Below are 21,532 nucleotides of genomic sequence, written 5' to 3'. Positions count from 1 at the left end.
ACCCAGTGATTCACAGAAAAGTTCCTTTAGCCCATTCATAGGAAGATCCTTGCTTCAGATGCCCATCCATTAAGTCTCCTCTCTGACCCTCTCATACCCTGTTGTACTCTGCTAGGATGCTCTCCACTCCTTCCTGTCAAAATGGGACCTACTGGCCAAGGATGATGGACGCCGTGAAGGTTAGGAGCCTTACCAAGACCCTAGGCGCCTCTGACCCGGGCTGGGGGGAGCAGGTGGGGGGGGCACACCTGCTGCAGAAGCTGCCTCAGCCTCCTCATCCCCTTTACAAAGGCCTGAGATCAAAATAACTGAGCAGAAGAACAACAGGCCTTATTTTCATTGTTCTTTTTTTAAGTGTAGGGGAATGCTTCATATGTTAACTCCATTAGAAATGCAGTGCAGGTGCTGTGACCCCATTTTATTAGAAAGTTACTTCCTAATGAATGAGGCACCTTCCTTCTAAAACAGAGTCAGGCTTGTGCCTTCGTGGGACTTCCCAGCTGGACCAAGACTCTGTTAAGGCAGGGTCAAGCTGTCCCTGCTTTTGTTGCCTGAGGCGAATGAAGGGTGTCGCCCTGCTTGAGCCACTATCCCATTCTTTGTATGGGATCACTGTTTCTAACAGGCTTCCACAGACACTCTCAAGATCGCCTTGGGCCTGGAGAGAGGTCACCTCTCCAGGTGGTGGGCTGTGGAAGTCAGCTCAATCCATCTGGCTAGAGTGGGTTCAGGGCTTTGGGAGAAGCTTTCCCAAGAGCCCACTAAAGGACTTTTGGCAGCACCACTGTCTCTGGCCTGTAAGCGTGAGAATGCAGGTGTCCTGCGAAAATCCCGTCTCTGGAGAGCATCTCCACAAATTCCTGAGCTGTGTCTACTCCTCTCCCCGGACGTGGTTTCTATGCATCACTGGTCGTTCCTGCGCTACCAGTCGTGGCTTAGTGATGACTATCTTCCATTCAGATGTATGTATGAACTGCAGACAATTCAGACTGTAAAAACAACTTTACAAACTAATCTTTAAAAAGATCAAAAGCCCAATGAATAAGTTGCTGATGACAGCCCTTTCCCACTTCAGACATTGGCAGGTGCTGAGTCGGGGGCAGGGAGACACACCCTCCCTGGTGTTGGTACCCAGAGTTCAGTTTCATTTAGGGGAAATGGCTGCCAGCAGATCAATAAGGAACATTTGTATTTGTTCTATGGAAAATATATTTATTGCTTACAAATAAGAACTTGAAATTTATTTATTCTCTTTACACAAGAACTTGTGTAAGGCTCATTTTTGCCCTGGTGAACTTCTTCCATTGTCTGTTTTTGATCTGGCTGGAATAACTTGAACATAAAAAAAGATGTCATTTTCAAATAAACCTGATGAATTTTCAATAGAGTAAATATCTCATGTAAGTAATGTGTCTCCTTTAATCTTTAGCAGTTATATGTCTATGTACACAATTGCTGTATAATACTTTTTAAATGTGTATAGAACAAAGATGAAAAATGTTAAAAAAAAAAAAGTGCCTCTGGCAAAGTTATAACTTTAATGTGCTATTTCCATCCTATTCTGAGATAGAACCATGTGGTGTACTGACTGGGTTTTAGGGATTACTGGCTGGGCAGTATGGATGGGTCATCTTTCAGCTGGGGCAGGCAAGACATGAAATTCTTTCATCGGGGGAAATTTTAAAAATATATTGTCAAGGGCTTCCCAGGTGGCGCAGTGGTTGAGAGTCCACCTGCCGATGCAGGGGACACGGGTTCGTGCCCCAGTCCGGGAAGATCCCACATGCCGCGGAGCGGCTGGGCCCGTGAGCCGTGGCCTCTGAGCCTGCGCGTCCGGAGCCTGTGCTCCGCAATGGGAGAGGCCACAGCAGTGGGAGGCCTGCGTACCGCAAAGAAAAAAAAAAAAAAATATATATATATATATATATATATAGTCAATTACTTGCCAGAGCAAATGTCAATAATGAATGGAAAAGCCTTAATGTTAAACCAACAAATGTAAATTTCTATACCCAGAAGTGTACATTGGATCTTAGCTCATTTGTCACTCCATCTCCTCCAGGCCCTGAACAGTTAGTAGTCAGGGCCCCAGAGCTATTGAAAGTTATAGAAATGTTTGAGGTGGGAAAAAGTTTAAAATTAAAAGGGACTTCAAAAATGTATGTATACATACACACACATATATGTATGTGTAGAAATAACTGTCTAGAGAATAGAGACATGTTAGCGGTTAGTTTAAACTAAATGGTCCTTCAATAGCCATATAATTTTTAATGTGGGAGTTAGGTGCGTGCTAAGAGGTTGAATAAGAGGTGGAAGTGTCCTCTGACAGGACCCAGGGCTTGTGAGGGATTTGTATCCCTGGTACTATCTCTGCCAAGGGCCGGCATTGCTCCACTCTTCCTGAAGCTGACCCTGGAGAGGGAAGGCAGGGGTGAGGCAAGGAAGGGAAAGCTACAAGCTACTGTTGGGAGCCACCGGGGTTCAGCCCTGCTGGGGAGCTGAGGGACAACACAAAGCACGCCCCACAGTCTCCCAAGCCAGCCCCGTTTGAAATGGGTGCAGGTGCCCCTGGGGAGGTGAATTCCTCAGACCCTGGGCAGTCAAGCCCTCCTGCCAGAGAAAGGCCTTAGGAGGAAAGTCTCAGGGTGCAGGAAGCACTGGGGCGGGTGGGGGCAGTGAGCTGGTCCTGGTGCCAGGGGCGGCGTCATCTGATGTGTGCCCTCAGACATGCCCGACAGCCATTATTTCTATTTGTATGATCTGGCTGGGAACCTGCAGCCACACCCACAGCAGGTATTTCCAGTGGGTCACTCTGCCACTCCACAGGAGAGGAACTACCCACTAGGGAGCATGTCACTTTCAAAAAGTATTTTTTATGTTTCTTGTTCACCTCACCTTGCCTCTCACCTTGCCTGACAGGTGTTTGCTGCCAGTCTTCGCCAAGCGGGTCTCCTAAGTGTCTCCCCTGGTAGTAAGTTTGCTCTTTTCCTGCAAACTATAGACATATATAAATACACAGAGTGAAAAATTCATCCTCTTCTTGTTTCTGCATCTTTAAAAGCCATAGTACAGTAGAAGGGCCTTCAATGGCCAATGGATTGCATGCCTATTACACCCAATTTTCCCTTCACGCCTCTCGGTTGGCATTAAGATTTGGGGAATAAGTTTGTGTGGGTGTGAGAAAGAGGCTGTATCTCATCAAAACTACAAATGCCCCCTGTTTTCATTACCCCCCACATCCCTTCCTTAAGTATGACCATAAATTGAGCTCTTTTACATGTAGCCACATCACTCAACATGACCTAAAATAGATTTCAGTTAAAGATTATCTATGTGTCAGAACATACTTCCCACCCAGCACATACACCCATAACCATTCATGCCTTGGCAAGTCCACCTTGCTGATTCCTTCTCAGTGTTAGAGCTACTGACACTTGGTTTCAATGTTATTTGCCACTTTCATTGGTGTCATTGTCATTCACATAAGGTAGGTGACATCAAAAAATTCCCTATAACGAAGAGATATCATGGAGATACCATAACTCTAGAAAACGAATGCCTTACTAAAATTTCGAGTTAGAGGGAAAATCAGGGAAATGCGCAAAACAGAAAAACTCAAAAAAAATCTCATGTTAAAGGCTTACATCCACTCTCCTTTCAGAGAACCCAAAGCACCCCAGGCCTTTTAGAAGTCTTGAACTCTCTCTTTTCCTCATTAAGTTCACAGTAGAATGGGATTTGTGCTAGGATGAAGAGGGAACTCCCAGACTCAGGAATCACAATATAGCTCCAAGGCATTTGATGTTGAAACAAAAGCTTCCCCTACTTCTCTGCTTTGTGAAATTCAAGGGGGAAAAGTTTGTGAGTTTTTCTGTCTGGACCTGAAAATAAAGTTAAAGAAAGCAAAAGGAAAGTTCAGTTAGCCACCATCCAAGGGAAAAGGTATAAGACTCACCTGGGCTGTGTCAGGACCATGGAGTCTGGCTTTCAGTCGAGCATCTACAAAGCCCCCTGGAGGAGGCATCTTGCTTGGAATGCTGTTGTAGTACGGGTGGTCTGCGCCGTCACCCTCCTCTTCAGTCCAGGGCTCATCTAGACTCTGCATTCTGTTAAAAGAGGATTTTCAGGGACTTTAGCCAAAAGTCAAGCTTGCAGTCAAAACCAAAAAATCTAATGTTAGTAATTGTTGACCCAGAAAGCAGAGTTTAGTCACTGCCCCTTTAACCATCCAGGTCTCAGGCATATATATAAAGCAGATGAGTGGTTTGGCCAAATATTTCTGACTTATTCACAGTTCTACCCTTTAGGAAATTCTGGTCATATTTGAAACAGGAAAGAACTCCTTTTTTAAAATTACATTTTAATAAGGAAAAATATAATTTATATGTAAGGATAACCAGTTTCTCAAGGCATAGACACACATTTTAGTACATTATGAAATTTACCCAAAACAAAATTAACTTTAAAATGGAGATTTATTGACATCAGGGAAAATGGCAGAGTAAGGACCTCTGAAAATTCTCTCCTCTGTAATAGCAACAAGAAAGCTAGCAAAGAAAGTTTCATAATCAACTTTTTCATAACTCTGGAAATTAACCAGAAGCTTGTAGCAACCTAGAGCATGTTTATTAAAACAAACAAAAAACCACAAACTGCTGTCAGAACAACAGCTTTGTTGCATTTTAACTTGCTTTATTGTCATCTCCATGGTAGCCTTAAAAACCCAAATCCCACAGTCACAGTGAAAACCAGCAGCCTAATAGCCATGGGAGGGGGCAAAAGAGCATTGAGGCTCCTTCAAAGCCCTATTCCCAGAGAACAGTCATTATTACGCTTCTGGTCATTCTCCAGAATCCTCCACTCCAAAGGTTGTCTTTATTTGACCTGATTCAGAGCTTGTCCAGGGAACATAGCTTCTTCCCCAGGGTCATTTGTCAAAAACAATTAGAAGCACTTCTTTAATATTGTGGCTCCCTGAAACAGTAGATAACATTTGGGGTAAAGAGTGAGCTAATCAGAAAGCTTAAAAGAAAAGCTGGGAAATAATAAGCTTTGACATAATTCTGGCAATCTAGAAGGCTACATGTATACGAGGGCTGTTTTCATGGCCAGGGTTCTGTTCCTGCTCAGAAAAGATGTAAAAAAGCTCTAGTTCTCACCTGTGACTGACTTTGAAGCTTTGCACAAGCAGGAAGTAAAAGCTAACGCAGAGTTGTCAGCTGCCTGAGTGTTGAAGGAGTGCCCCAACACACACACAGAAACCCTCAGCAAAAACTGTGAGACTTAATGGTTTCAGACATTTAAGGAAATCTCTTTTCAGTCATTAGCTGTCTAATAAATGAACTGAGCTGAGTTGTCAGTGACCATATATGACAAAAAATACAGACTTTACTAAGTTAGTTTAGAAAAGTCATTACAACAAACAACCACAACAAACAGCAACAACAAATTCTGAGGAGGGGAGAAATCTGACTTCCAGAGTTGTCACACCACGTTATTTAAAATTTCCAATTTCTACAAAAAATTATGGGATGCAAAGAAACAAAAAAATTTGGCTCACACACAAGAAAAAAAAGCAATCAACAGAAACTGTCCCTGAGAAAACTCAGGTTTTGGACTAACTAGACAAAGACTTTAAATTAGCTACTTTCAATATGTTCTGAGAACTAAAGGAAACAAAAAATCAAACATGACAATGCTGTCTCACCAAATGGGGAATAACAAAAGAGATTCAAACCTAGACACCTCATAATCAAACTGGTTAAAGCCAAAGAGAAAGAATCATGAAAGTAGCAAGAGAGAAGTAGCTCATCATATACAAAGGATCCTCAATAATATTAACAGTGGATTTCTTATCAGAACCAATGGAGGCCAGAAGGCAGTGAGATGTCACATTCCAAGTACCAAAAGAAAAAGACTATCTACCCAAGAACTCTATATAGGCATAGTTTGTTCTATTGTGCTTCACTTCATTGCATTTCACAGATTTCACAATTTGCATGTTTCACAGATTGAAGGTTTGTAGCAACACTGCACTGAGCAAGTTTTCAGTGCCGTTTTTCCAACAGCATTTGCTCACTTCCTGTGTCTGTGTCACGTTTTGATAATTTTCACAATATTTCAAACATTTTCATTATTCTTATATTTGTTATGGTCATCTGTGATCAGTGATCTCTGACGTTACTATTGTAATTGTTTTGGGGTGCCACAAACTTCATGCATATAAGATGGCAAACTTAATCAATAAATGTGTGTTCTGACTGCTCCACCAACTGACTGTTCCCCTATCTTTATCCCTCTTCTCTGGCTTTCTTATTCCCTGAGACACAACAGTATTGAAATTAGGCCCATTAATAACCCTGCAATGGCCCCTAAGTGTTCAAATGAAAGGAAGAGTCATATGTTTGTCACTTTAAATCAAAAGCTAGAAAAGATTAAACTTTGTGAGGAAGGCATGTCAAAAGCTGAGACAGTCCAAAAGCTAGGCTTCTTGTGCCAAACAGTTAGCCAAGTTGTGAATGCAAAGGAACCATTCTTGAAGGAAATTAAAAGTGCTACTCCAGTGAACGCATAAATGATAAGAAAGTGAAACAGCCTTATTGCTAATATGGAGAAAGTTTTAATGGTCTGGATAGAATATAAAACCAACCAAGACATTACCTTAAGCCAAAGCTTAATGTAGAGCAAGTCTAACTCTCTTCAATTCTATGAAGGCTAAGAAAGATGAGGAAGCTGCAGAAGAAAAACTTGAATCTAGCACAGGTTTGTTCACGAGGCTTAAGGAAAGAAGCCATTTACATAACATCAAAGAGAACGGTAAAGCCCCAAGTGCTGATGTAGAAGCTGCAGCAAGTTATCCAGAGGATCTAGCTAAGATAATTAATGAAGGTGGCTACACTAAGCAACAGATTTTCAGTGCAGATAAAATAGCCTCATATTGGAAGGAGATTCCATCTAGGAATTTCATAGCTAGAGAGAAGTCAATGCCTGGCTTTAAAACTTCAAAGGACAGACTGACTCTCTTGTTAGGGGCTAATGCAGCTGGTGACTTTAAGTTGAAGCCAATGCTCATTTACCATTCTGAAAATCCTAGGGCCCTTGAGAATTATGCTAAATCTGCTCTGCTTACGCTCTATAAATGCAACAACAAAGCCTGGATGACAGCACATCTGTTTACAGCATGGTTAACTGAATATTTCAAGCCCACTATTGAGGCCTACTGCTTGGAAAAAAGATTCCTTTCAAAATATTACTACTCAATGACAATGTACCTGGTCACCCAAGAGCTCCGATTGAGATGCTAATGAGATTAATGTTGTTTTCATGCCTGTTAACACAACATCTATTCTGCAGCCCATAGATCAAGGAGTAACTTCAATTTCAAGTCTTAGTATTTAAGAAATGCATTTCATAAGGCTGTAGCTGCCATACATAGTTATTCCTCTGATCGATCTGAGCAAAGTCAATTGAAAACTTCTGGAAAGGATTGACCATTCTAGATGCCATCAAAAACACTCATGATTCATGGAAATAGGTAAAATCATCACCATTAACAGGAGTTTGGAATAAGTTAATTCCAACCCTCATGGATGACTTTGAGGGGTTCAAGACGTCAGTTGAGGAAGTAACTGCAGATGTGGTGGAAATAGCAAGAGAACCAGAATTAGAAATGGAGCCTGAAGATGTGACTGACTTGCTGGAATGTTATGATAAAAATTTAATGGATGAGGAGCTGCGTCTTAGGGATGGGCAAAGAGAGTGGTTTCTTGAGATGGAATCTACTCCTACTGAAGATGCTGTGAAGATTGTTGAAATGACAACAAAGGGTTAGAATGCTATATAAACTTAGTTGATAAGCAGTGGCAGGGTTTGAGAGGAGTGTCTCTAATTTTGAAGGTAAATCTGTGAGGGAAATGCTATCAAACAGCATCACATGCTACAGAGAAATCATTCATGAAAGGAAGAGTCAATCAGTGTGGCAAAATTCATCGTTGTCTTGTTTTAAGAATATGTCACAGTCACCCCAAGCTTCAGCAATCATCACCCCCTGATCAGTAAGTGACCATCAACACAGAGGCAAGACCCTCTACCAGCAAAAAGGTTGCAACTCGCTCAGATGATGGCTAGCAATAAAGTTTTTAGCAATAAAGTATTGATAATTAAGGTGTGTTCATTATTTTTTAGACATAATACTATTGCACACTTAATAGACTACAGTATATTGTAAACATAACTTCTAAATGCACTAGGAAACCAAAAAATTTGTGTGACTTGCTTTATTGTGATATTCACTTTATTGCAGTGGTCTGGAACCAAACCCTCAATATCTCTGATGTATGCCTGTACCCAGCAAAACTATCCTTCAAAATGAATCAAAAGTTAAAACAGTGCCAGATAAATAAAAACCTAGAAAATTCATCACTAACAAATCTGCACTACGAAAAAATACTAAAGGAAGTACTTCAGGCTAAAATGAAAGCCACTAAACAATAATTCATGTCACATGAAAAAATAGAGGATAATGATAAAGTTAAATACATAGGCAAATATTAAAACAGTAGAAATGTAGTTTTTGTCCATAACTCTTTTCCTCTCCTCTCTGATTTAAAAGACAACTGAATAAAGCAATAATTATAAACCTGTGTTGATGAGCACTCAATGTATAAATATGGAATCTTCATAACATAACAGCACAATGTAAGGTGGAGAAATAGAGCCACATAGAAGCAAAGTTTTTGTATACTACTGCAATTAAATTGGTGTTAATCTGAATTAAATTGTTACAAATTAAGATGTTAGTTGTAACCCCCAGGGCAACCACTAAGAAAATAACTTTTAAAAGACAGTTAAAAAAAAAGAAAAAAAAAACAAGGTAATGAAAAGAGTTCACTCATAAAATATTTATTTGACACCAAAGAAAGCAGTTATGGAGAAACAAAGGGACAAAAAAATGACATAACACATATAGAAAAAACTAGCAAAATGTCAGGTAAAATCCTAATTTATCAGTAATTACATTAAATGTAAATACATTAAACACTCCAATTAAAAAACAAAGATTGGCAGAATGGATTTTTAAGATAACGTGATCTGACTATATGCTTTCTACAAGAGACACATTTTAGATTGAAAGACATTTTAGATTTAAAGATTTAGGTTGAAAGTAAAAGGATGTAAAAAGGTATTTCATGCAAACAGTAACCAAAAGAGAGCTATGGTAACTCTACTAATATCGGACAAAATAGACTTCAAGACAAAATGTTTACTAGAGACAAAGATAAAAGAGCAACCAGTCAAGAAGATACAATAATTATAAAGCTATATGTACCTCACAACAGACCCTAAACTATATGCAGCAAAATCTGACAGAATCAAAGGGAGAAATAATGCAGTACTAATATTTGAAGACATCAATACCCACTTTCAATAATGGATAGAACAACCAGAGAGAAGATTGGGAAATAGAAAATTGAACACTATACATCAACTAGACCTAACAGACATCTATAGAACACTCCATTCAATAACAGAATATAAATTTTTCTCAAGTCCACGTGTAACATTCTCCAGGATAGACCATATGTTAAGCCACAAAACAAGACTCAAAATTTTTAAAAGATTAAAATCATACAACGTATGTTTTCAGACCATAATGGAATTAAAGCAGAAATCAGTACTAGAAAGAAATTTGGGAAATTCACAGATATGTAGAAATTAAACAACACATGCTTAAATAACAAATGGATCAGAAAGTAAATCACAGGGAAATTGGAAGAAACTTTCAGATGAATAAAAACAAAAACAACATACCAATACTTATGGGCTGAATGTAAAGCAGTGCTTAGAGGGAAATTTATGAACTATAAATGCCTATATGATAACAGACAATCTCAAATCAATAACCTGACCTTCTACGTTAATAAACTAGAAAATAAGAGCTAAACCCAAGGCAAGCAGAAGGAAGAATAATAAATATTAAGGTGGAAATAAATAAAATAGTTAGTAGAAAATCAATAGAGAAAAGCAATGAAACCAAGAGTTGGTTCTTAGAAAGATCAACAATATTGACAAATCTACAGCTAGACTGACCAAGAAAAAAGAGAGAAGACTCAAATTACCAAAACTAGGAAGGAAAGAGGAAAGACTGCTACCAACCACACAGAAATTAAAAGGATTATAAGAGAAACTATTAAAAATCATATGCCAACAAATTGGATAACCTAGATGAAATGGAAAAATTCCTACAAAGACTCAATCTACCAAAATGACTCAAGAAGAAATAGAAAATCTAAACAGAACTGGAAGAAATAGAAAATCTAAACAGAACTGTAACAGATAAAGAGATTAAATTAGTAATCAAAATCTTGCATCCCAAGAAAAGCACAGAATTATATGGCTGGCTTCTTGGTGGTTTCTATCTAACATCTAAAGGAGAATTAACAGCAATTCTTCATAACTCTTCCAAAAAAATAGAAGAGGACAGAAGTTTCCAAACTCAGTCTATGATGCCAGTATTACCCTGATATGAAAACCAAAGATACCACAAGAGAAACAAAACAAACTGCAGACCAATATCTCTTATGAATATGGATTGAAAACAAAATATTAGCAAACCAAGTCCAGCAACATACAAAAAGAGTCATACACCATTACTGAGTGGGATTTCTTCCAGCAATGTAAGATTGGTTCAACATTCAAAAATCAACTAATGTAATATGTCATACCAGTAGAATAAAAACAAATACCAGATACTCATCTCAGTAGACACAGAAAAATCATTTGACAAAATCCAACACTTTTCCATGATAAAAACACTCAAAAAACTTGGAATAGAAGGCCATTTTCTCAACCTGAAAAAGCATCTATGAAAAGCCCACAGCTAAGAACACAATTAATGGTGAAAGTCGGAATGCTTACCTCCTAAAATTAGGAACATGACAAGGTTGTCCTGTCTTTCCACCTCTATTCATTGTACTAGAGATTCTAGCCAGGACAATTAGATTATAAAAAGAAATAAAATAATTCAGATTAGGAAGTAAGAAGTAATAAAACTATATTTATTTGCACAGGACATGATCTTGTACATAAAAAATACTAAGGAATACACACACACACACACACACACACACAAATGATTAGAGCTAATAAATGAATTCTGTAAGTTTGCAGGATACATAATGAATATGCAAAAATCAATTGTATTTTTATACATTAACAATGAAAAATAAAATTAACAAGCAATTCCTTTTATTATAGTATCAAAAAGAATAAAAGATTTATTCTTTTGGTAGTAAAAATTATCAAAGCAAGTGCAAGACTTGTACAATGAAAATTACAAAACGCTGTTGAAAGAAATTAAATAAACTCTAAATAAATGGAAAGACATCCTGTGTTCAGGGATTGGAAGATTAAATACTGTTAAGATGGAAGTACTCCTCAAATTGGTCTATGGATTCAAGACAATATCTATAACATCCCAAGTGCCTTTTTTGTAAAAGTAGACAAGCTATGCTAAAATTTATTTGAAATTGCAAGGGGCCCAGAATAGTGAAAACAATCTTGACAAAGAAGAATGTAGTTGGAAGACTTATACTTCCTGATTTCAAACTAACTATAAAGCTATACTATTCAAGGCTATGTGGTACTGGCATAAGGACAGACATACAAATCAATGGAATAGAATTAAGAGTCCATAAATAAACCCATACATTTATGGTCAATTGAATTCAACATGGATGCCCAGACAATTCAATGTGTGAAATAGTCTTTTCAGCAAATGGTGCTGTGACAGCTGGATAGCCATTTGTGAAAGAATGAAGTTGGACTCTTACCTCACACCATATACAAAAATTAAGTCAAATGGATTAAAGACCTGAAAATAAGAGCTAAAACTTAGGAAAAAACATAGACGTAAACCTTCATGACCTTGGATTAGGCAATGTTTCTTACATATGACACCAAAACAAAAGCAACCAAAGAAAAAATAAGTACATTAATTGGACTTCATCAAAATTAAAAATGATTGTGCTTCAAAGGACATTATCAAAAAAATGTGAAGACAACACAAAAAATAGGAGAAAATATTTGCTAATCATATATCTGAAAAGAGACATATCTACAATATATAAAGAACTTCTATACAAGTCAACAATAGAAAGACAAATAACTCAATCTTAAAAATGAGCTAAGGATTTGAGCAGACCTTTCTCCAAAGAAGATATACAAATAGCCAATAAGCACATGAAAAGATGCTTGACATCATTAGTCAACAAGACAAATGCAAATCAAAACCACAATCAGAGACCACTTTGTACTCACTAGGATAGCTAAAATCAAAATGATGGACAATAACAAATGTCAGTGAAATTGGAACTTTCATACGTTGCTGGTAAAAATATAAAATGGTACAGCCGCTTTGGAAAACAGTTTGGTAGTTTCTCAAAATTTTAGCAAAGAGTTCCCATATGACTGAGCAATTCAGCTCCTAGTTGAATTGAAACATCTGTCCACACAGGAACTTGTACACATCTTCATAGCAGCGTTATTCATAAGAACTAAAAGGTGAAAATAACCCAATGTCCATAAACTGATAAATGAATAAACAAAAGGTAACATATGCATACAAAGGAATATTATTCAGCCCTAAAAATAATGCCATACTGATACATGCTACTATATGGATTAACCTTGAAAACATTCCAGTAAGTGAAAGAAGTCAGGCACATATTGTATGATAACATTTATACAAAATGTCCAGAATTGGCAAATCAGTAAAGACAGAAAGTAGAGTAGTGGTTGTCTGGGGAAAGGGGGTTGGAAAATGGGGAGTAACTGCTAATGAGTATGGGTTTTCTTTCTGGGGTGATGAAAAATGTTCTGGAATTAGATAGTGGTGATGATTGTACTTGTGCTATCTTTGACAATACTAAATACCACAGAACTGTATATTTTTAAAGGGTAATTTTATCATAAATAAACTATATATCAATTTTAAAAAAAATAATAAATGGAGCTTTGGCTACATTTGAATTCTCTTTCATTGTCTTCTCTGGTTTTGTGTTGAAAATAACCTTGGAGCTCTGCAAGAAAAATCAGAGGAAAAAATCTTCTAAGGAAAATCATACCATACCAAAAAACCCATTCATTTAAAAGTATTATTTTTTATTTCCAGTTGGAGATGGGTGATGAATCCAGATCACAGAGTCTCTCCCCCAATAATTAATACAATGAACAAAAAAGAATTCACGAATAAGTAAAGCCATCCACTCACTAGCAGCAAGAGAAGAAGGAAAGAGGAAGTCATGTGCCACCAACATGAAACTTTGAGATGCTGGGGCAGCTTGCTGGGACCTAATGCTGCCCCACTCACTCCACGCTCACCTGTCCCCAGCTCTACTCCAAGGAATGTGGACAAAGAAGCTGACTGTGCCAATTCTCATACCTCCAGCTCATGCCCAATTTGAAGAGAAATGGCCTGAGCAAGTGAGCAGAAAACCCAAGGAGAACTGCTCACAAATAGAACCTCCTGTTTTGCTGGCCCCTGGGAAATCTAGAAGGAAAATGGGCCAGTGCCCTCCACAGTCCAGGGTCCCCATAACAGGGCAGGGAGGGGAAGAAGGACATGGCAGCTGGAAGCGAAGTGCATTCTCTCACAGCCCAGTATTTCCCCAGCTGGGACAGAAGGTGGTGCATTCCCACCTGCTCCCTGGATCTCAGACCTGCTCAATGGACACAACAAGCAGCTTGTCAGACAAGATGAGACTGATATCAGGGAACACAGGTCCCCTTGTTCCTGCTCTGCTTTAGAAATGTTATACCATTACTTGCATATTGGGTTGAAAGTTTTCTCGGAAGATAAGATCTCTCTACTTCATTCTCTTTCCCCAAAACTTCTTCAAACTTTATTATATAGAAACATATACAGGACTTCATACCTTAAGTATATTTCTGGAGAAGCATGGTAGTTCAATTAACTTCCCCCACTCATTTTTGACATATTATTTTAATAGGATTTATTTGACTTCTTTGCAACATTTCAAAAGTACAGAAAAGCCTAAATTAATATAAAAGCCACCTACACATCCACCACTGAGATTAAACAAGTGTGAACATTTTGCTATATTTGATCCCTTTCTTTTAAAGAAATAAAACTTGTCAAACTTGCTTTGGATGAAAAAATACGTGATATTAACTGTAAAATGCTAATGGTAGAATCTAGATGGTGGGTATACAGGTGTTCCCCGCAAATTCTTTTTGTATATTGGAACACTGTTGTTATAAAATGTTAGGGAGGAAATACACTTAACAAAATCAGTTAAAGCCCACCCGTGTCCCTGTCATCCTCAGATGTCCTAGAGTTGGTATGTAATATTCTTGCATGTTTTTATACTCTTTATACACATGTACTTATCCATAAACTATATATACAATTTTTTATGTGTTTTTAAAATTTCCATAGATGGTTCATATCCTTTTCTTTATCAACCGGGAAAAAATGGGGCCTTCACAGGCACCTCCAGAATGAATGTCTTAACAGAAATTTTCCAGTGGATGAAGGAAAAAAAAATTAAAATTCTCTTTCAAGAAAGGTGAAGGCTTCAGAGAGATGAAAGGAGACTTCATAATAATGAAGGTAGAGGAGGCACTGCCTTCACAACTAAGTCCTGGAATGTGGCTGCAGAAGTTGGAGAAAACATAAAAAGTAAATTCAGGAGAAATAAAGTTTTATTGACAGTGAACACACCATTGTAATAGGCTTTCAGTAAGACAGGTGACTGAATAACCAACATGCGCCATATTATTTTTTTTTAATGCTGCATGGAATATTCTCATGTCCTAAGGAATCTCAAGGGTAGATGCTGAACATTTTTTATAATAAACTAAACATCTCACAATTCCTGTTTACATTTACTATTTCAGTTAACACTTAAAATACTGCCAAGCCACTATTATTCCTATTTTACAGAGAAAACTGCTGAGACCCAGACTGGTTAAAGAACTTGCCCAGGACCACACAGGCCATCAAGTCTGAAAGCTATGAAAGCCAATAAAGCAGAATCAATGCTCGTCATTCCAAGCGGAGTGCCTCACGAAGGGAGCCTCTGAATCGGGACTTTGGCTAACCCTGAGGACAAGGACAATGGGACAGGTAGAACCTGTGGTGACACCGACCCAAGGAGGCAACATGTGGAAACATCACGTGCTTGTAGGAGAAACAGAACAAAAACATATTACAATGTTTTTTTTTTTGTAACCTTGGCTACTGTCACTATAGTTTCAAGAAAATGTTTTTCTAAACATTGGGAGCATCGCCCATATGTCGGCTTCCATCTGTCAGTTTCCTGAGCCATGGCCCAGCACCAGTCAGGTGTCTCTGGGCCCAGGAAGCCCTGGGATTAACTGTGTCTGTGCAGAGCACTCCTCGGGGAGGTAGTTGTGTGGTTTCCTCCTTTTAAGTGTTTTCAAGAGGAAAGGTCAGAAAATGCAGAGAGGTCACTGCAAACGGTGTCACAGCGCTACTCACCGGTCGTGGAGAGCAGGGATCTTGGAAGGACACTGCAAATATTGCTTAAACCGGAGCTCAAAGGCTTGTCCGATGGAGCCGATGACCTCCTGGGCCAGCCCGTCACAGCATTCCAGAATGTGACAAGCTGTAGGAGCAAGGGACACAGGCTCATTAGAGACAGACACTGGAGCTACCCAGGCTCCTCCTTCCTGAGGGTGAAAGCCCGCAGCCTAGGAAAGAAGAGAGGGACAAGGAGGTGCCTTTCATGACATGTCCTGTTAGCTCTGCGTGCAGCTTAATCCCTGAGAGCCCCCAGAGGTACCGTTTAACCGCAGAGATCCATTTCTTAATAGCCTATTCTCTCCAAAAGTAAAGATTCTATTTGTAAGTACGTTTTAACATTTTTAAGTTCAACTTGATTGCTCTTCTATTGCTTTAGAGTCTATAAAATATCAACTCAGAACTTAGTAGGGAAACAGGGTTTGGAAGGAAACCTTAACAAGACAAAGAACCTGATAGTAACAAGAAATGAACCCCTTTAAGACCTCGTGAGGCTTAACAAATGGACTTAAACTGGCTCTTATTGAATGAATCCTGAGGTATCCGATGGACTTAGAGCAAGCTGTTTGCTTACTTCCTAGTGGGAGTAGAGTGTCACCACCAGACGTGGCAACTCAAAGCAATAAGATCAACAACCTTGTAAGATGAGTTTAAAGGGATATTAATTAATCACTATGACCATCCCACCACATGCCACCTGCATCTACACTGGACGAGACTGGATATTCATGCCAGTTCTCAGAAAAGGGGTGTTGGCAGGCCCCTCAGAGACCTGGAGCAACCTTTAACCCCTTTGGGGTGCCCGCTGTCATGGTGGCCAGGCTGTGGTGTAATCCATGTGGAACCTTTGGAGAAAAGGGGGTTGAGTGGGGGAAGGCACCGAAGAAGGTCCCATCTCTGCTCTACAAGAAAGTAGAATGTCTTCTCCCCAGACATGCGTCCATGGCATCCCACAGAAGAGTCCCAGACCCTTCACACTGTCCCGTGACCAGCATGACATGCTCTGTTACTAATGGGATAAAGGCATCTCCCTGGAGAAAATGACAGATGCATGTGTCACACTCCATCTTTCTCTTGCCACCAGTTAGGATACAATTGTGTTTCAAGGAGGTTCCTCCAGGAGCACAGTGGGTGCCCAGCAGTGAGAAGAGGCATTGCTACAGGGGTAGCCATTCCCCAGCAGTGATTAGGGAGATGCAGAAGCATCCCTCTGCTGCAGGAGAAGCGAGCACAGAAAGAGGACTCATTAAGGTGGGAACTGCGAGGGAAGGAACAGAGACATCACCACCTCCACAGTTTGGCCACTCTTCCATCACGATGCCGCCTTCTACACGCACAAAGACAGCCAGGCACCACAGAGCTCACCCTGATGGTGGCTGCTAGGGTGGGGGGCCTCAGGCTTCTTCTCTCCCCAGGCTCGAGGAGGGAGCATGCTCCTGAGGACACAGGGACAAGCATTTCCTGGGAAGAGCAAGTGTAACCGGATTGCTGCTTCAGACTGCAATGCAATCCCTTGGATACATTAGCCTATCTCAGATATGGCCAAGGGATTTGTCCAAGGAGACAAGTGTCCTGGCTGTATTTTATTATTGAGTATTGATATTGTTTTATGTTATTATTGATATTAGTATTTATTATCAACCCGGTTAGGCACAAAGCAAGGCCATATTAAGCAGCTGTTGGAGTCATGGGGTTGTTCGTTAACGGATAGCAGTGGAGGTGTCTTTCCAGCCAATAAGGAAGTAGGAGTCTAAGACAGAGTGAGAGAAAGACACCTGGCTCCCCCACCTGCCCTGTGTTTCCAGCCACACCTGCCCCCTCCACGCAGCATCAGCACCAGCCAAGAGAACTTGCTGGCCAGTACTTTAGAGAAACAGAATAACAACTGGGGACGGAAGAAAGTGAAGCTTATTTTTCTTTTAAGGAGAAAAGCAGTGCCCTAGCCTTAGTGAATAAAGAGCAAGGTTTCTGCAGAGGGGGCCATATGATCAATCCACATGGCCCCCTCATCTTCTACACACTAGAGAGCACGAGGTTGGAAGTGAGACTTCTTTAAATCAGTTCCTGGGACATTGGGAAGATGCAGGGCTCTGGGTGGAAGCACCCTCACTTGGTGAGGGTGGAGCCCTAGTATCTGGTCTAGATACCAGAGGGTGACAGGAACTGCAGATGCAGAATTAAATCACAACTCCAGGCTCTGGGGCCTGGCTCATTCCTCCGTGGACCGTGAAAACGTCATCTGTTGGCTAGGTCTGAGGATCCTCTGTAGAATGGCCTCTCTGTGTTCCAGAAACCCACTCCAAATCCAGATCTAACCCTGGGCTGACAGTCTCTCTGGACCTGTATTTTCTCTGACTGTTGCAACAGTCTTTCGCTAAAAGCTACTGTCTTCTAACCTCACCTGTGTGACTCAGTGTGTGTTAGGAATGATGAGGTTCTCGCCACAGGTAACCATCGGGGCTGCTTGTTTTACATCCCATGAGGAAAGGATGGATGGAGGTGTCATTCATGAGCAAGAAGGAGAACTGGATGAGAGGCAGGTACAGAGTGGTGGGGCCCAGGATCAAGACTCAGAATGATGTTGTAAAACATAAAACATGGCCCCAAACAAACATAGGAGCAGCAAAATGGGGTCATTCCTCATTCTATCCCTTCTGAAGGGGACGGGCTCTTTGGCAGCGGTGCAGTAGTTGCTGGGGTGGGGGTGCTTTTCTGCCCATGCTGGTCTCTCTCTCTGACCAATAAGCAAGGCTGATGTCGCTTTCCAGGAAAGCCAGCTCAGACCCCACAGCAGCCAGCTCAGCCCTGACACTAGTGAGGGGACTTCATCAGGCCTCACCACAAAGGTCACTCCCGACCTGGGATGAGCCACTTGAGAGCAGGATGTGCTGCAGCCCTTGTAACCATGCCAGATAGAACTGGGGCACAGCATCTTTCCTCACACAGCAGCCTCCTAATGGGTTAACCACACATCTTCCCTGCACAGTAGACACTGGCAGATCAGAAGTCCCTCCGCAAGTTTCCCAATGGCTCCAAATAAGTCCAGAGGCCAGTGGCTGCACCTGTTCATCGGTGTTCAAGACTGCCCTGGCCATCTGACTGATAAATGGACTGCAAGCCAACGGGGGCCACCATTCATCTGAGCTAGCTCTCTGAGCCCTGCCTGGGATGGCTGCTCCGTTAGTCAGCACAGGCAAGTGACGCCACAACAACAAACAGCCCCAGCATCTTAGTGGCTGAAAACAATCCTATTCTCACTTGTTCATTTCTGGGCAACTCTCCAGGTGGTGACCCCATGAACCAAGCTGCTTTGATCTTTCAATCCTGAATTTCAACACAAGGTCTCCTCCCAAGCCAGGGCCTTGCACCAGCACTAACTGCCTCATCCATTCTGCTCTCACACAGAACTGTCGCCTGGCTCCTCCTCCACCCAGGAGAGGCTGGTAGTACAGTCTCCTGCGAGCTTGGAAGGAGTGAGGTCAGGACATCAGTGAGTACTAGCAATGCCTATCACATGCACCAAACACCCAAAAAGGCTTTACTTCTGTAAATAAGAAATTGTCAAGATTTTCTCATGCTTACCTGTGAAGAACTCTTTACTATACTGAGCATGTGTCCCAAATATGTATCTACTTATTTATAAATTGTGAACATATATTCCTGTGTTAATATAATAGTATGTATATTATAAAAATATCTTTCAAAAGATGTTAAAAATGATACAATAAAGATAAAATAAAGTTCAAGATGTCTTGTTGGCCCTGAAAGCATCACACTGTCATTTATTATCTCAAAGCAAGATAAATATTTTGGGTGAGGTTCATCACTAATGATGATGGATAGAAATTCATCCTTCCATCTTTGAAATATTTTTCTTAATCATTTTGAGTCTGGAGGGGTTGATTCCTTATCTTAGCTGATTAGATTATTGTTGGGGTGGGTTTTTTTGTTTTTTGGGTTTTTTTGCTTTGCAAAAGTAAGACCCCACTTTCCCACCCCTTCTGTGGTCAGGAGCAGCTGACATACAGAAAGGGTGTCACTGGCTCACTGCACCATTTACATATGACTACGGGGTAATACCCGCTCTATCTCAGATCAGTGACTATAGACAGAGGCTCCAGCATGTGTTTCCCACCACAGTGGCTGCTTCCACACCCTGTGGGATGGGCCACCCCACCTCAGTGGGCATTTTTTTCATGGGGCGACTCTGCAAGTATGAGCAGAAAACCTCTCAGGATCTGTGCTGCTCTTTTAAGAAGTCATGGCCCCTCCCACCCACGCCCACACCAACCCAACTCACACTTCACAGCCATCTGGCCTCTACAAGGCAGCCCAGCCCTTGAAGGGGTCCCATCTCAGACTGTCCCACTGTCCTCTTATCTAGACTCACGGACTCTCCAAGAGTTCAAATTCATAGCCAAGTTCTCTACCAACTGGTGACTGACATAGGGAACCTCAGAGATACCTGGAGTCATTACCTAATCAGAAAAAAATCCTACCAAACAATGACTGCTGTCTCTTCCTCTTAGTGGGCTGATAACTCTCACCCCTTAAAAGGAACACTGAACACCAGTGAATTCTTACCAGAGAAATGGAGACTCCAAACTCAAGCATAGTTTTCAGCCAACCCTAGTCTGTTCACTTCATATATCCACATGTTCCTCATTGTTCCAGACTTTTTTGATCTGAGACAGGTAAGAACTCCAAGATTCAGCTGCCATGCTCTTAATTAAGAGTTGTTTAATATCTGTTCTAGCCCCAGAGTGGAAAACTAAAACTTTATGAGGAGATAATTTTGCACCTATCAGACTGACAGGGATTTAAAAGTCTGAAAATTCCAAGTGTTGAACAAGAGCTGAAGCCAAGGAGCCCTCCTGTGCCACTTGTGGAATTATAAAGTGAAATAACCATTTTTAAAAAACTGAAGGTGTTCCAGAACACAGTGATTTGTCCCAGAGGTATAAACCCTAAGAAAATTCTTGCACATGAGCACAAGGCAAATGTACAAAATATTTACTGCAGACTTCACTCAATAGACACTTATTGAGCACCAACTCTGTACCAGGCTCTGCCCCAGGATCTCCAGATACAGCAAGTAACAAAACAGTGTCCTGCTCTCACCAACCTTACAGTCTAGAAGGTGGACACTGAAAATAAAGAAGGAAAAATATACCATTAGAACGGGTTGAATGGTGCCCCCCAGCAGCCAAAGCCCTGTCTACATCCTGACCCCCTGAACCTGTGAAAAAGAGTCTTTGCAGATGTAATTAAGGACTCAAAATGAGATCATTCTGGATTAGGGTGGGCCCTAAATCCAATGACAAGTGTCTTATAAGGGTCAGAAGAGGAGGTGACACAGACACAGAGGAGGTGATGTGAAGATGGAGGCCAAGGAGGCCATAAGCCAAGGACTCCTGGAGCCACCAGACGCTGGAAGAAGCAGGAAGCCTTCCCCCCTGGAACGTTTGGAGGGAGCATGGCTGCTGACACCTTGATTTCAGACCCTTAGCCTCCAGAATTGTGAGAGAGCAAACTTTTGTTGTCTTGAGCCACAAAGTTTGCAGTAATTTGTTAGAGCAGTCACAGGAAACTAATAAAACCATAAAGACAATAATGTGAAATAAAGGGGGTGATGAAGATGATGTTGTAGGGTGACATGTAGGATGACCAGGGAAAGCCATATAGGAGGTGGCATCGCAGAAGAAGCCTGAAGGAAGTCAGGGGGTGAGCCATGGGAAGGTCTAGTCTAAGAATGTTGCAGGCATAGGGCTCAACAGGTGCAAAGGCCCTGAGGCAGGTGCTTGCTTGCCATGTTCAAGGAAGAGCCAGAAGATCAGTGGAGCTGGAGTGGAGGTGAGGGGAGATCATAGGAAACGAGATAGGGGATAGAGCAGGAGTGAGCTCACATCATGATGAGTGAGACAGGCAGATACTTTGTGGTGGATGGAAAGACCTAGCTCTGTG

The 21,532-nt window shown here is 40.9% G+C and overlaps 1 protein-coding gene across 4 annotated transcripts in view; it reads right to left on the bottom strand.

The window, feature by feature from the left end:
- Positions 1–21,532, bottom strand: part of SHC3 (SHC adaptor protein 3) — a 151,119-nt gene that overhangs the window by 28,580 nt on the left and 101,007 nt on the right. For 3 of the 4 annotated variants that reach the window (XM_033429607.2, XM_049711509.1, XM_049711508.1), the window contains 3 exons: positions 15,527–15,653; positions 3,959–4,109; positions 2,899–2,998 (listed from right to left, as the gene is read on the bottom strand). In XM_033429607.2, the coding sequence (XP_033285498.1) occupies positions 2,899–2,998; positions 3,959–4,109; positions 15,527–15,653 (378 nt within the window). The remainder of the gene's footprint in view (positions 1–2,898; positions 2,999–3,958; positions 4,110–15,526; positions 15,654–21,532) is intronic. The other variant, XM_004270600.3, reaches the window with a different exon arrangement.

This window comes from Orcinus orca, chromosome 6, assembly GCF_937001465.1.
Source record: "Orcinus orca chromosome 6, mOrcOrc1.1, whole genome shotgun sequence".
Taxonomy (NCBI): domain Eukaryota; kingdom Metazoa; phylum Chordata; class Mammalia; order Artiodactyla; family Delphinidae; genus Orcinus; species Orcinus orca.
This window is presented reverse-complemented; position numbering and strand designations above follow the sequence as displayed.